This window comes from Ranitomeya imitator, chromosome 1 (assembly GCF_032444005.1).
Source record: "Ranitomeya imitator isolate aRanImi1 chromosome 1, aRanImi1.pri, whole genome shotgun sequence".
In the NCBI taxonomy this organism is placed as follows: domain Eukaryota; kingdom Metazoa; phylum Chordata; class Amphibia; order Anura; family Dendrobatidae; genus Ranitomeya; species Ranitomeya imitator.
This window is the reverse complement of record NC_091282.1, coordinates 280248799-280265273: the sequence shown is the minus strand read 5'-3', so window position 1 is coordinate 280265273 and position 16475 is coordinate 280248799. Positions and strand designations below refer to the sequence as shown.

Sequence of the window (16475 nt, the reverse complement as noted above, 5' to 3'; positions counted from 1 at the left end):
ACTTTTTTGAATTTACCAAATGACTGCAATGAAACAAAGAGTGAAACATTTTAAGGGGTACGAATACTTTCTGTACCACTGTATATAACACATCTCTAGAAAATGCCATAAATCTTCTAAAAAGGTGTATACCCCTATAAGGAATCCTCCACTGGGGTCCTGATTGTCTCCTACGGCGGTGGTGTCACATGACCGATGTCACTGATCGGCTGCTACCTTAACGGCAAAATTTCAGCTGGGAGAAACACTTATGGACCGAGCCTTAATTTGTTCTTCCTTTGTGTTGTTTTAAATAACTACGAGAACAATACGTTTTTAAGATTTTATTACTTTTTTTTCTTTTTACATTTTCTTATTGAAGGTATACAAATAAAATAAATCAATGCAGCACACAAAAACAAAAAATCGAAGAAAAATCAAAAACAATCATGTCTCAAACACTATCGATTTAACTATTTTTTTTTTTTTTATAAAAGCAGACATTCCACATCATATTTCTCCAACCATGTATTTTATCACCCAAACCAGCATATTTCACGTAAGTTTTCATAATACAAAAAGCACATTTAGTAGGGAAGCCTACCGAGAAGTTATTTCTACATGTGCAACTAGCTAATATCAGATTTCTGCCATTAGTTTAACCCTTTCACTCTAAGAGAACAGTGGAAATGTCAGATTGACTCAATCCAGCAGAGTCTCTCCAGAAATGTATGCCTTTGGCGCAACTGTGGACTGTGTAACCAAGAGTAGTGGGCATAATGGCCAGTCACTAGCTATTCGCCAGAAAGGCTTGCCCAATGTCCTGCACTGAATTAGTAAGGCTTTAAAAACAAAGTCTTGTAAAACATTTTTCCATCTGACCACTCGCATATCATACATAAGCACACATGACAAAGCAGAATAAGTTACTTTCAGCCTTAGGCCGGGGTCAGACTTGCGGGTGATTCTCGCGCATCAATACCCGGCACTGCCGCCGGCACTTAGGACCAGCATGTATTTCTATGCAGCCGCACACACCGGTCCGAGTGCTGGCGGCAGTTCTGGGTATTGATGCCCGAGTTTCTCGCAGTGCACATGCAAGTGTGACCCCGGCCTTAAGTAGATAATATTGAGAGCATCACTTTCAATACTCTGTTCAACTATGGTACTAAATGGGTTAAAAGGGCACTTTTCATTGTGAAAAATCTGCAATTTTTTTTATTTAACCTTTTTTATTTTCTTTATCGTATTTTTGGCTAGCACACAATAAATACCAAATCTTTGAATAAATGCTACAAACAACATAAAAAAAACGTGATAAAAATGCAACCCAGCTAATGGCAAATAAAACACAGTTACTTCACCCTTTGTGGCCAGAGGCCTAACACTACCTAGCACAGCAAAATAGATTTTGCTTCTACAAAACGGATTACCGTATAATTCCTAGGTCTCGATAGGCCTCAAGGCGCTTAATGTTTATCGACTAAAAGCATTAAATAAATTTTCAAGTATTGAGAAGTAAAATTGGAGAAGCAGTGGTAACATGATCTCCCCAGGTGGTTACAACGACCAGGTCTCAGTGATTTCTCCACTATGTAGGACTAACCCCAGATGCAGTCCCAGAACCCGAAACGAAGGTAACACCATAAATACTAATTAACCTGTAATCAGGGTTAATAGACAGGTCTATTGACAATACAGAGTGAAGTTACCTCCATTGTATACTATCTGAACATGACCAACTGCTTCAACAGACCTGTAAACCATAAGTTGCGGAGTAATACTTCTGAATCTAAGCAGAGTTCTTGTTTCGTAATAGCAGCTCCAATCAGATCCCATTTCTGCCACCATCAAATTCGGTTATTGAGTCCATTCATTCCCCGCTCATTTATCAATGCAATTTTGCACCTATCACAGCCATATATTGCATCCTATATTGCAAGTCTGGACTTAATCCATTGATACATATCCTTATTACCAACGGATTGTCTGTATCAGATGGATCGGCGTATTAAAGTGGCAATATCCCAGAGGGCTTGTTGATAATCCTTCTTCTATAGGCATCATATAAATCCACAATAGTGACCTTGCGAACACAAACGTGTTGGGTCTGAACTGAGTCGTCAACATAAGCACGGAGGAGCAGCAACCCTACATGACTATTTACTCTGTTGCACATGAATGGATCAAACAATAAGAAAACTATTGATAGGAAGACAAAGCTACAAAGGTGTGATAGTCGCATCTTACTGCAATTTTACAGTCTTTGTAAAATCTACATTATATACATATATATATATTTTATATACACTAACATATTTACACTGGTAGTGTAGTACAAAAGGAAACAACACGAGAGAAGTAACCTTGGCTTCGGATAACCTAGCGTTTCGCCATCTTTGCCACCTCTGAACACACCAGCTTGAATAATGATACGCTCTTTGTATGTTCAAGAAAACATTTTGGTTAGCATTCTCAGATCTTCATTAAAAGTGAATAAAGTGCAAGGAAAAACAGGTTTATAAAGATAACATGCAGAGAAACGATATTCTTCAATGCTGCACTAGGTGACTCAGTTCTGTCCTCAGTTACATGAGGACATTTCTCAGTTTCTGATCCACACGATACACTTGCTCACTAAACTCACGGGAAATCTTCAGTAAACTGCGAAAAGGAGGTGTTCCAAAGGAAATGGAATACTAAAGGGGAACACCTAGGGAAATTGGCTCATTTGACGTCCTTGGATTAGTCTAGAGCCTGTGGCAGGTTAAAGTCCATGAAAAAACTCCAATCTGTGCAAAAGTTACTCCGAGCCTTGGCAAATAAAATACAGTACTTTTTTTTTGTTAAATTCTCCTTGATGATGGTGTTGAGATATATCCATCATTCATAAACTATTAGTTCTCTGTAAAGGAGAGCAAGGATCCAATCTACAGAACAGCTTCAATTATTCGGAACTGTGCAAAACGAAATATCAATAGATCTGCAGAAAACGTAATGACGGCTTTGTGCAAGATACGACTCAGTGAGGAACCCTGTGATGTTCAGTGCCAGCTGGTGAGGGGAACATTAAGGAAACCGGGACATTGCTGCTTTTTAGTCCACATCTCGGCTAGACTATGTGGCTATGTTAAGAGTAACAGTGTTATCCTTCACGTACCATCAGGCAGATCATGTCTCCATTTTGGCTTGGGTGAAATATGTTGCCGAGGGCGTATTTTTACACCAAGCTGGGCACTCTCCACAGGCGACATACTGTGCTGTTATTCAAAACTTTATGAGCACTCTTGGCCACTCACGTCCTTAAAGAGTGCATGGAGCCACATTTTACCTTCTCCCTTGTGCCGTCCTGTTACTACAACACAAACTCCATGGTGTGTTCTCCAGGCGTTCTTCATCAGAAATAATGTCATATTAATGTACAAAGGAGAATGTTGAAACATGTAGTGGGGGGTTTCCATGAGGTACTGAGAGAAACAATGTTTTATAGGATTCATCCCAGGTAAGGAAATGAGAAGAATGGACTAGACACAATGCTGGCAATGCTCTTCTTCCAGAATGAGAGGAAATGTAACCGGAAGACGTCTGGGACATGGACTCATGCACAAATGCTTCCTTGAAGTGCAAACAGTCGTCGCTCTATACACAGTTTATCTGTAAGAAAGAACAGAAACATTCATGGAGTGCAAGGACAATGTTGATTAAAGACAAGGATCTACTCATACTTCAACTATGGTGTTTTCTATGGCCACCTTCTGAATGTACAACGCACTTGACCGCAACTAAGATCTCAGTAGTGCAGCTTCTGGCCTTAGGGCCGTAACGTAAGGTAAACACATTTCAGCATAGATGAAGTACCGTGTATATATACATATGAAAAGGAGTGTTACTATCATGGGTTTACCACTACAGAGAGGTGTCACAGACTGCAGCATCTGATTTCCCACACTGATTAGAAAAGCACCTCACCATCATATTAAACGGTGCAGGTTTCTGCTAGCAGTGCAAGGGTTAATCTGTTCAGTTGAGAGCTGCTACAGCTTTCCAGCATTGATGGTCTCAGCTATTCAATGTAGGCCACTCCCCTCTTCTATATATATTCTCCTCTGGCTATCAGTGGTGCCAGTGTTAAGGTACCTTCACACTAAGCGACGCTGCAGCGATACCGACAACGATGTCGATCGCTGCAGCGTCGCTGTTTGGTCGCTGGAGAGCTGTCACAACGATGCCGAGGTCCCCGGTAACCAGGGTAAACATCGGGTTACTAAGCGCAGGGCCGCGCTTAGTAACCCGATGTTTACCCTGGCTACCATCGTAAAAGTAAAAAAAACAAACACTACATACTTACCTACCGCTGTCTGTCCCCGATGTTTACCCTAGTTACCAGTGAAGACATCGCTGAATCGGTGTCACACACGCCGATTCAGCGATGTCTGCAGGGAGTCCAGCGACGAAAGAAAGTTCTGGCCTTCTAGCTCCGACCAACGACATCACAGCAGGATCCTGATCGCTGCTGCGTGTCAAACACAACGATATCGCTATCCAGGACGCTGCAACGTCACGGATCGCTATCGTTATCGTTGTGAAGTTGTTTAGTGTGAAGGTACCTTTAGTTTCTTGCTGCCTGGCTCTGGAGCTGGAGTAATTGGTTGTTTGAGGAGGCATTTGGAGTGTTTATCTAAAGACTGCTACTTGGTGATTTGTCTGTGTGCATTTTCTCATCCTCTTCTATTTGTTCTTTTCCGTCCTTCACTCTCCGGTGTTCCACTCTGTTGTTTGTGAGTGCATATTTGTGTGATTGGTACTTTCCTTTATCCCTGTACGTATTCCCTTGTTAGTCTGGTTTGTGTATTTTCATACACTACTACTACCCACTTCCCTTGGTGGAGAAGGGGACAGATAAGTGCAGATTCAGGAGTTCAGCAAAGCAAGTGGCTCCAGCAACTTCACCATTAGAATTAATCTGGACAGCAGGGATAACTAGGGCACCCCTACCGCTAGGGACAGGGTAGGAGAACCTGGCCCTGGAAAATCTGTCAACAGAGTCGTGACAATTACTATGTCTAATATTGGAGATGTCGATCTGTTACAATTGCTCCAGTTTATATATCAGCATTATAATTACGTGCCTGGTGAAATAACACCTTTCAAACCTGCATCTGGCTGGGGCAGAAGTTGCTTAGACATTAAAAGCTTATAGATGATTTATTGTGAGGCAATTATGGGAATAATTTTTGTTTTTCATCCTCTTCAGTATTAAATCAATTGGAACCTAAGAATCTGACGAAAGCAGTATAAAAGTTGACAAACAGGAAATAGTTGTGTCAGGACAGTTATCCAGTATTTAGTAATCCTGACAATTCTTAAAAGGAATCGGTCATCAAGTTTTTGCTACACCCTCCGAGAGCCGCATGATTCCAGAAATGCATCACTTACTGGGCTTTTTGTTGCAGTTTTGGGACAAGTCTGTAGGTGGTGTATGGAGTGTGCTCACAGTCCGATCCATTCCATGCAGATAATGGCTTTGACATGAAGCCAGGACCTGCCTCTTACAGTTGCGGGTGGAGCAGAGTTCCACCAGCATGTGTTACCCTGTTAAATGCGGCTGGCAAAGGGCGTATCCGGGACTACAAAGAACAACAAAATTATCTAAGCACTAACAGGCAGGTAATTACAACTTACCTGCCTGTTGTGCTCAGCGACGTTTGTTCTCAGCACAGAGTGGTCACAGAGGGCTCCTGCCAGAATTCAGCTGCCTCGGCTGACCCAACGGCTGAACTTCCGAGGTCATTCTAATTGACAGCCGGCTCGTCCCAGTTAGGCAGCAGGGAATGGCAATCACATTGACCTTGGAAGTCCCGCCCTGTTGACAGAGCGAAGCAGAAAAGAAGCCATAGATGTGACGTCAGCAGAGGCTTCTGAATCCCTGGCAGGAGCGGTCTATGACTGCTCTGTGCTGGGGGAGAACGGCTTACCTGCCTGTTAGTGCTTAGACACATTTTTGTTTTTTTTGTAAGTCCCATATACCCCATTTAAACTCTTACAGTGGCTTTAACTGCGTGTCGGCAGGGGGCGCATCATTCCATGAGCCCAACAACACACCTGAGACGTCATCGCAGGATGCTATAACAGTCAGGAGGCCTTTGAAGACCTCCGTGCCTGTCAGCACGGTGCTCCTATGGCTGGGCTCCAAAGGAGAGCGTGATTTTTACTATATGCAGATATACTGTAGTGAGCTAACATTCAGTAACAGACACAACTACGTAAACTTACATTTGTTGATATTCTCTATATCTCCATGCTCAGTCATGAAGTTCAGCAATCCATCCATCAGGAGCAGAGCTTTGTGATATCTCTGCACACAGTCTTCTCGATGGTGAAACATTTCATCTAATGCTGCTGACTGCACCTGTAATAACATCGCAGTATTACTATATATTGTTTAATAGGGAAAAACTAAAAATCAAAACATGTTTATGATAGTTTCTATGCAAGTTTGTGATTTTGGCATGCTGCAAGTGGTGGACACTAGAAGAAGCCTCTATATACTGGAAATGCCAGCAGACAAAGAAGCTCCCTTTGCAATGTTTGAACAGAGACGTTGTAGGAAATGATGGGGGGCTGACCTAGGGAGAAAGTACCTCATCCTCCAAACGAGGAACTATAAATTAATTATATGGGACTAAGTTGCAGAACTGAAGCCTAGTACAGCACTTGGCCAACAGTGGCACAAGTAATGGAATTGTCCACTTTGGGTGGCTAAAAATCATTTTTGCACTTGGGTTCCATAAAACATTGTGCACAATTTGTCTTCTATAGACTTTGTTATATACTCACCGATGGCCGTCCTCCTGTTTCCAGCGCCGATCCGGTCCTCTTCTGAATCACATGACTGCCAATCCAACTCGCTGAACCTGAGGCTTATGTGTGAGAAATCACTTTTACAATGAATGCCAACAGTGTCAGAAGGAGGCTCCATAGGCTTTCATTGAAAAAGAGAATTCTGGTTCACACAAACCTTGGTGTGATCCAGGGATTCGGAATAGAAGTCTAGAAACTGGTGAGGCTGGCCATCAGTGAGTATATGATGGCCATCAGTGAGTATCTACACGAATAATAATGGCGGGGATTGCTTTTTTATTTAATTCATTAATCATCCTGCTAGGAAGGTTTTTTAATGCTTTTATGAGAAAGTGGACACCCCTTGAAGAACAGAAAATTAAGAAAAAGCCACTACACCCCCTTTAGATCCTTCAATCTAGCAATCAGTGGGGTTCCCAGTGGTTGTTCCCCCATGTCATGTATCACTTGATACAAGGGTTCTTGTCTGTAAATCTGAACACGTGTCTTACTGGTATGTCCTCTTCTCTTTCAGTCCTGTAGTATTCTGCTATTGTTGGATCGGCAATAAGCAGTCATTAAGTAAATGCAGTGGAATTATGGCGAGTGCGGTGATTTCATTCATTAGTTCAATGATGACGACAAGTCGAGATTGAATGCAATGCCCATGTCCGCTGCCACTCACCATCTGGACTGTGTAGCTAAAGATCAGCTTTTCTGCGGTGATGCTGTTGATCCGGTCCATGAGCTTCTGTTTGTCAGCAAAGAACCTCTGAAGTCGCACATTCAGGCAATGGCAGGAAGACACGCAAGATTTGTACAGATCATTCAGCTTCTTTACCACTAAGAAAGCAAAAAACATAAAAAACTCAACAGAGATCTCACGTTTCGTTATCTACGTGCCGGAGACATGATTGTATTCTAGTAAGTCAGAAATTGTACAATTTGTCCATCTTGTTATTTATGAGGAACCTATGTCTGAAGCGGCCGTAGACTTCAGGATATGTCAGCAATGGTCATCTATTGTCTATGAAGCTGAACAGATCCTTCAAAAAAATCTTTGAAATGATCCGATTCATTGGATTAGTAACCATACTCTGAAGCCTGGTCTACCCGGAGATGATCAGCGATGGATCTGCCTGGCAGCTATACTAAAGTAATGGCGTCAGGTAGGTGCAGATATTGGATATTTGTATCATTTCTCCAGTCAGTCTAAGGGTATGTGTCCACGTTCAGGATTACATCCGGATTAGCTGCGGATTGAACGCTGCATACAGCCGCAGCGTTCAACCCACAGCGTCCAGATGTTACAGCATAGTGGTGGAGATTTTATGAAATCCCGTCTCCACTATGCGTGCGAACATGCATTCGGCGGCCCTGCGTATCCGGACATGTGGCGCGTCTTTTTTAGACTGCAGCATGTCTGTTTACCTTGCGGCGAAGCTCCGTCGCCGCAAGGTAAATCACAGGGCCCTATGTATGGGGTGCAGAGATTCCGGATGTGTGCAATGAGCACATCCGGAATCACCGCGCGTACAGAAGGGAGCGTCACTTTTCCGTCCAAAGCGCCGTCATTACGGACCGTGGACACGCACCCTCACTTAGCATTGTGTGGGACACAGGGGAAGCTTTGTTGACCATATTATTATTACATGGTTAGTACGGTTGAGAAAAGGCACATGTCCATCAAGATAAACAGAGGAATGGGAAGAGAAAGGATGTAGGTACAACGAAAATGCATGATTCAGTCTGCTGTAGATTTGTAAGAGAAAACCAAGAATGGAACAATCAGAGGAAAAGAAGAATAGAAACACGTCAGCTCTTCTGTCTATTTCATCCACTACTTACAAATAGTGATCTAAAAAAACTGACCAAATACTGAACGTAGCCTAGAAGAGCAAATTCTTCCCTCCTGATTCCATTTGTCAATCGACTGGATCAACAGTCAGAAGAAGAACTGTGGACATAAACCTAAGGATTTGTCATTGTCATGCACACGAATGCCTACCCTGTTTGACGGTAGAGGAGAGACACAGTTTCCCACTCTTGACCTGCTCCATGGCCGTCTGAAGCCCGTTCGAGAGAAGTTCTGCAGCTTTGAGATAGAGAACCAGTTGTTCTGCGTAACTAAAAGAAAGTACATACAAATGAGCTTGCCACAAATTGGCATCCATATAATTGTTATATTCACTCGTGCTTATATCCAAGAGTAACATATGGCTTTATGTTCAAGATTAGGAGAAAAAAGGACTTTCAAGACTGGAAGATATCGACTGCACAAAAAAACTGAATTTATCTGGGTCCGTTTAAAGTACAGAAAAAAGCAGCTTGTATCATCTTGGGCAGAGTTACTTCTTGTTTTAGGGTAAGTTATTTTTTTTCCTAATTCACCGATTGCCATCAAAGTAATAAGATTCAAATAACACTTGTAAAGCAATCCTAGTCGTATCTGTCTGAACTTCATGAGGTCGGGAGGATTACATTCATGGTAATGTCCTAATAACCTATTCATGATTAATCCCCCTGTCTGGATATTACAGCTGTAGACTTATCACTTGTAGCAGACAGGCTTACCTCCACTCCCGGCTTAGCAGGCTAATCTGATCCGCCACAACACTCTCCTGCATTTGGTACTCGGATGTCACAGACGCACTCACGTCCGCAGACCCGCCTTTGAGACTGGCGATTTCCATAACAGAATGTGCAAAGGCAAGCGTGAATCGCAGGCTGCGGAGCGAGTCTGTATGCTCTTGCTGCAGAGAAAAGGGGAATATTACAGGTATATGGTAGAATAAGAAGGAATCAAGGAGATCTAAAGAGTAGATTAATGGCTAACTAAGAGTAGATTAATTTATGAGCTACATATGTATGTGCGTATATATATATATATATATATATATATATATATATATATATACATATATATATATACATATATATATATATATATATATATATATATATATATATATATATACACACATATACATACACACACAGTGGCATGTAAAAGTCTATGAGCCTGCACAGTATGGGGAAGGCGGAGGGAGAGCCGAAGATAAATACTGCGCATGCCCAAGAATCCCAGCCCTGCAGTGTGAATAAATCAGAAGAGACTGAGGGGGTGGGATCTCGGGCCGCGCATCCACACAGGCGCAGTTATCAAGACATCAAGTGATGTCAGTGGACGGGCAGCGCTAACTGCGCATGCCCAAGGCATAAGATGACTACGCAGGCGCCGGGACAATTGAATAATGCTGAGGAGGCGACACCCGGCCCCAAGAGGTCATGAGTGACGGCTGTGGTGCGTCTGGATTAGGGGGGAAAGACCTGCCCCCAGGACTATTTCAAGGTATGAGGGACAAATTCAAAAAAGACATTTTCTGCGGTTACAGCACCCAGAACTAAATGAGCCACCTTGTCAGAATGCAGCATTAAATGACAATACTGTAGAAAGATGTAACCTTGTTTGGTCTCCTTGGGATTCCTTTTGGTCAATGTTAAATATATGACTTCTATGAGATGGCTATAACTAGGCCGTAACATTCCACATCATTCCCCCCCCCCCTTTCCTTTTGTCTAAGTCTGTATGTGTGTTTGTAAAATTTTACTCTTTATATACTTGAAAATGTTTAACTATTACTATAGTATAAGATTAGTTGTTAACCTATAAATGATAGGGAAAAATCTAAAATGCCTAATTTTTCTTTTCCTGTAAAATTAAAAAAAAAATTCAATAAAAATTACAATTAAAAAAAAAAAAAATTTTGAATCCATTCTTCCTTCTACCTGTGAATGTTCCCCGTACCATTGGCTGCAACACAAACCTAAAGCAGGGCTGCTCAACCCCCATGCTTAGTGCTTGGCCTCTCTCCCCACACATATCTTTTGATTATTGTGGCCAAAGAGTTCTATTTTAACCTCATCGATCCACATGACTTGTTTCCAAAATGCATCAGGGTTGTTTAGATGTTCTGTTACATACTTCTGACTGAATTTTAAGGTGAGAATACAGGAGAGGTTTTCTTCTGATGACTTCCATGACGGCCATATTTGTGCAGGTGTCTCTGAACAGTAGAATAACGTACCACAACTCCAAAGATTGCTAAAGGTACCGTCACACTAGACGATATCGCTAGCGATCCGTGACGTTGCAGCGTCCTCGCTAGCGATATCGTCCAGTGTGACAGGCAGCAGCGATCAGGCCCCTGCTGTGCTGTCGCTGGTCGGGGAAGAAAGTCCAGAACTTTATTTGGTCGCTGGACTCCCCGCAGACATCGCTGAATCGGCGTGTGTGACACCGATTCAGCAATGTCTTCACTGGTAACCAGGGTAAACATCGGGTAACTAAGCGCAGGGCCGCGCTTAGTAACCCGATGTTTACCCTGGTTACCATCCTAAAAGTAAAAAAAACAAACACTACATACTTACCTACAGCCGTCTGTCCACCAGCGCTGTGCTCTGCACTCCTCCTGCTCTGGCTGTGAGCGTCGGTCAGCAGAGCGGTGACGTCACCGCTCTGCTTTCCGGCCACTGTGCTCACACAGACAGTACAGGAGGAGTGCAGAGCACAGCGCTGGAGGACAGACGGCTGTAGGTAAGTATGTAGTGTTTGTTTTTTTTTACTTTTAGGATGGTAACCAGGATAAACATCGGGTTACTAAGCGCGGCCCTGCGCTTAGTTACCCGATGTTTACCCTGGTTACCGGCATCGTTGGTCGCTGGAGAGCGGTCTGTGTGACAGCTCTCCAGCGACCAAACAGCGACGCTGCAGCGATCCGGATCGTTGTCGGTATCGCTGGAGCGTTGCTAAGTGTGACGGTACCTTTCTGCAGGTCTTTTGCAGTCAAGCAGGGGTTCTGATTTGCCTTTTTATTTTTTCAGGGATCAGCCAAGCCCAGCATTGTTTGGCCTTGTAAACTATGGTGTCTGTTCTCATGGGTTGCACTTAGATAGTGCTGGGCGCCAGCCTAATCTTATAGTATGGGCAGCACCAATATGCTGTATGCCAGACACTGTGCATTACCTTTGTCTGACAAGCACCCTATATAAACCGCTTTTGTTCAATTTAATACTAAGCAATCACCGTCTCCATGAATTGGTAGGTTGTGAGGATTTTGTATGCCTCTTTTTGTAGCTTTACTTTTAATTTTAGTAGTAGAACAATGTACCACAACACCAGAGTTTGGTAATCCTATGAGCACACCTCACTGAAATTCTGCTTGGTCTTCCAGATCTTATCTTGACCCCCACAGTTCCTGTTAACTGCCAACTTGAAACTGCTTTGCTGTCTTCTTTCTCCTGCTTTGTGGGCCGCCACCATTTTTATTTTCAAAGTGCTAGACAGCTGCTTACAGAACTTATGGCTGCTGTTTTTTGGCACAAGATTAGAGGAGGCTTGTTTTTTACAAAGCTGGGATTTGCATGACCTGGCCTTTCATAACAATGATAGTGAACAAGCCATACCCCTAACAAGCTAATTAAGGCCTGAAACCTTGGCCAAAGTTATCTGAGCACAGAAATCTCCAAGGGTGCCGAAGCTTTTGCATCGGCTCATCTTGCTTTTTGGAATGCTACAATGTAAAAAATTACTATATATATATATGTGTGTGTGTGTGTGTGTGTGTGTGTGTGTGTCTGTGTCTCTACATTATGCTGCTGTTAGATAAGTTGGCAAAAACCTAGTGACAGATTCCCTATAAAATAACTAAATCCAATAAACGCAATGACTATTTCCCTTTAAAAGAAAATTTCACTATCCTCAAAATAAAATGAGATGATTTGGAAGATTTCCCACACTGAATAAAGTCATAGCCACACAGTCTGAATAGTGTTTATGTGAATGTGAATACGGCAGATCATAAATCACAGGTCAGACTCAAAAGGTGAAATGGAATCATGTTATTGCACTGATAGCAATGGCTCAGGAAAGATGATGCTCATTTCTCATACACTACAATGGAAAACTGTGCAGTCAATGGACAGCACATCGGCCGCCCCTGACATCTGCCATTCTGAAATGCTGATCGTACAGGAAGAAGAAAGTTTCTGTGAGCTTCACAAGATTTTAGTAATCATTGCTCCTCTGAATTACTGGATAACTGCAAGGCGGAAATAAAAGCATTTTTCCTCAGAGTTCTGACCTGAATAAAGTGGAAAAAAACTGTGACCACAAGTGCCTCTGATTGTACAGAGTCCCATAATAACCACTTATGAAGTGAAGGGCCGACATTTACACAGCGGACGTGGGTGCACCTGACCAAACATGACCTAATGATTGCTCATCACACAGGGTGAGCTCTGGAACTGGGCACGGCGTCACACACTCAGATTTCCCATGAATCTGGAAGAACATGGCACGCTTCCATTGTAACTCGTTTGTGAATTTCTGGTGGCCTGATCCTGTCCACTTCTAAGGTCAGTCGCTCTAGAAGGGTGTGTGCAGGAAACATGACTATTAATATAGAGAGGAAGGATGAAAACTATATTGGGATACTGTGTGTTCGCCATGGAAATTGCTGTACTGACCTTCTCCTGCTCCTCCACCAACCATTATCGTGTTACCAGACCTGCTCACCCATCTTACCTCCATCAGAGTCTCCTCAGGAAGCTCAGGCACTTCAAACATCACAATGCCCTCAGCATTTGCCATCCCGGTATCAGGGAACGCGTATCTAAGGCTTGAAGGGGCTTCAAAGGTTTCACCACCGGCTCCAACTACAAGATGTCTTCCAGTGTATGAGCCAGCCGAGCTCTGAGAACTGGATGATCCCACTGAGAGGAAAATGTAGGAAGGATGCACCGTAAAAATGCATGAAAACATAACATAGTACAATAATACACAATCTGTCCAAAAAATTACCTGAGAAGAATCGCGTGCGTGTTGTCTGCGGAGGGGTCATGCCATCTGGTGGAGAACCCACTGTGAAAATGACGGGAGCGGGACTGACTGAGGCTTGTGCCCCACAGTGCAGGTTCCCTCCATAACCAATTAAGGGAGCTAAATAGCAAAATAGTTTAGATCATTGCTATTTGACAGATATATGGTACAAATATTATTAAACAGTTAGATATAATTAAAAATGCATTAATGCTTTTGACATGACAAATATTGTAAATATGATAAAGTAGACAGTTACATACATATTTATTAATATACTAGATTGTGGCCCGATTCGAACGCATCGGGTATTCTAGAATATGCATGTCCACGTAGTATATGGACAATGATGATTCCAGAATTCGCAGCAGACTGTGCCCGTCGCTGATTGGTCGAGGCAACCTTTATGACATCATCGTCGCCATGGCAACCATTATGACATCTACGTCGATACTGTGCCCGTTGCTGATTGGTCGAGGCCTGACGGCCTCGACCAATCAGACGCGGGATATCTACGTCCTTTATGACATCATCGTCGCTGTGCCCGTCGCACAGAGACGCGGGTTTCTACGTCGATACTGTGCCCGTCGCTGATTGGTCGAGGCCTGGCGGCCTCGACCAATCAGAGACGCGGCATTTCCAGGACAGACAGACAGACAGACGGAAAAACCCTTAGACAATTATATATATAGATTTATTAGGTAAGTATGTACTACATTATATACATTGTAGCAAAGCCAGGTAGGACAGGGTTAAATCCTAGCACTGCAGGTCTTGATTAGATGCACCTTCCTTGCTTTTTTACTACAAGCAAGGCCTGTGTTTACTAGGGGTGTCAATCTGCTAGATGTTGAGCAGAATAGAGTATGCTGAGGGTAAGTGACCAGCAAAAATGTGAGCTGTAGCTGGGAGAGAGACGTGTCGGGGTCTCTGTCTCTGAATGGAGGCTGCATGGGTCAGCTAGGAAAGCTGAGCAGTCTGTGTGTTGGAGCTGCAGAAAACCAAGTGGACGCTGCAGCATGTTCAGTGGGTACTGTGTCCAGAGTTGAACACTTCTGCCTGGCACTGGAAGCTGGAGCTTGGGTTAAATGGGGATATTCCGTCTACTTCGGGAGAAAGGACTGTAATTGGGTGAGCCTGCACTGACATATGTGCCCTATTAAATGAACCATTTATTTGCTGCGATGGTTTTGTGCCCAGAAGAAGTTGTTTTTGGTTTTGAATCCCTTGGAGGTTTATGAAAGCAAAAAAACCGCACCTGTTTGAACTAAACCGCATTGCCTGTGTGAACGCTACCCAATGCCTACCTGAGAGAGTGAATCCCCACGGTATAATTATTGAATTACATAGTTACTGTAAAAATATTAAATGGTAGTAATAACTATTTATGTAGCTATCCATTTTATTATATTTATACTATATGTATGTCAATTAAAAGCAATCAAAAGACATATGGACACACAAATCTCCTGGAAAATACAGACATTGAGAAAAGCAGTCGAAAAAAATGAAGGCCGCAATATTAAATGAATGACATACGGAACATACAGAGTGTGCAGCCACATTGAGGAGAGCACGGAGGTAATCCACGACCTGGGGATGTTTAGTCGGTGTGAGGTTGCAAATAACAACCCCATCTATGAAACTAACAAAAGACACAAACGCTTCTTCAGTTTACTGCACGTCCCTCGTTCTCAATCAGTTCTAAATAGAAATGTCAGACGTGCTGCACCCACATAACGGAGCACTGCATTTACACCATCCCCATTATTACAGGCTGACCACTATGTGGTTCTGTTATATACAGGAATAGTAGAATATTACGTCACTGGCCCACTGCCGATTCTTGTGTTGAGAAAGCAAATGGGGAACTTGTAAAACAGAGTTTGACCAATGCTACAATGTTCTTATTTTCTCTTTCCAAAATGATATAAGAGAATATTTGCGGAGCTAATGGATCACCACTAACGGCAACGATGGATGGCACTAATGGCACTGGGGTCTGAGCACGGTATAAAAGGATTGTCAGGGTCTGGACATTATTTCAGTGACCACGATGTCACAAGAAGACGGATTTTGCCCCACTACAGATAAAAGACATGAAATGTATCACCCCAAGAAAGGAGTATGATATGGGGTTGGAGAAGGAAAGGGACACTCACCTGCTATCTCCATTGGTTTCTCTGCGTTGAGGCTCTCCGTGCTGCCAATGTCGGGGGCCTGTGTGCCAAATGCTGCTTTCAGCAGGAGATCGGTGAGTCTGCCAGTGCTGAGGGACCTGCAGGGACCCAGACGTGAGAACCAAGTGAGCAGGGGCACTCAGGCCATAGGGCAGCTGGGAATCTTTTCACAGTTAAGGTACCGTCACACTGAACGATATCGCTAGCGATCCGTGACGTTGCAGCGTCCTGGCTAGCGATATCGTTCAGTTTGACACGCAGCAGTGATCAGGATCCTGCTGTGATGTCGTTGGTCGCTGCAGAAAGTCCAGAACTTTATTTCGTCGCTGGACTCCCTGCAGACATCGCTGAATCGGCGTGTGTGACGCCGATTCAGCGATGTCTTCGCTGGTAACCAGGGTAAACATCGGGTTACTAAGCGCAGGGCCGCGCTTAGTAACCCGATGTTTACCCTGGTTACCATCGTAAAAGTAAAAAAAACAAACACTACATACTTACCTTCCGCTGTCTGTCCCCGGCGCTGTGCTTCTCTGCTCTGGCTGTGAGCGCCGGCCAGCCGGAAAGCACAGAGGTGACGTCACCGCTCTGCTTTCCGG

General features: G+C 43.4%; 1 protein-coding gene across 1 annotated transcript in view; it reads right to left on the bottom strand.

Moving 5' to 3' along the window:
- Nucleotides 1-308: 308 nt before the first annotated feature.
- Nucleotides 309-16475, bottom strand: part of ULK1 (unc-51 like autophagy activating kinase 1) — a 110165-nt gene continuing 93998 nt past the window's right edge. Inside the window, exons 21-28 of the mRNA XM_069756064.1 lie at nucleotides 15862-15977; nucleotides 13682-13819; nucleotides 13406-13593; nucleotides 9394-9572; nucleotides 8828-8946; nucleotides 7505-7662; nucleotides 6253-6388; nucleotides 309-3633 (exon numbers count right to left, since the gene is read on the bottom strand). Coding sequence (XP_069612165.1) covers nucleotides 3578-3633; nucleotides 6253-6388; nucleotides 7505-7662; nucleotides 8828-8946; nucleotides 9394-9572; nucleotides 13406-13593; nucleotides 13682-13819; nucleotides 15862-15977 — 1090 coding nt within the window. The 3' untranslated portion in view covers nucleotides 309-3577. The remainder of the gene's footprint in view (nucleotides 3634-6252; nucleotides 6389-7504; nucleotides 7663-8827; nucleotides 8947-9393; nucleotides 9573-13405; nucleotides 13594-13681; nucleotides 13820-15861; nucleotides 15978-16475) is intronic.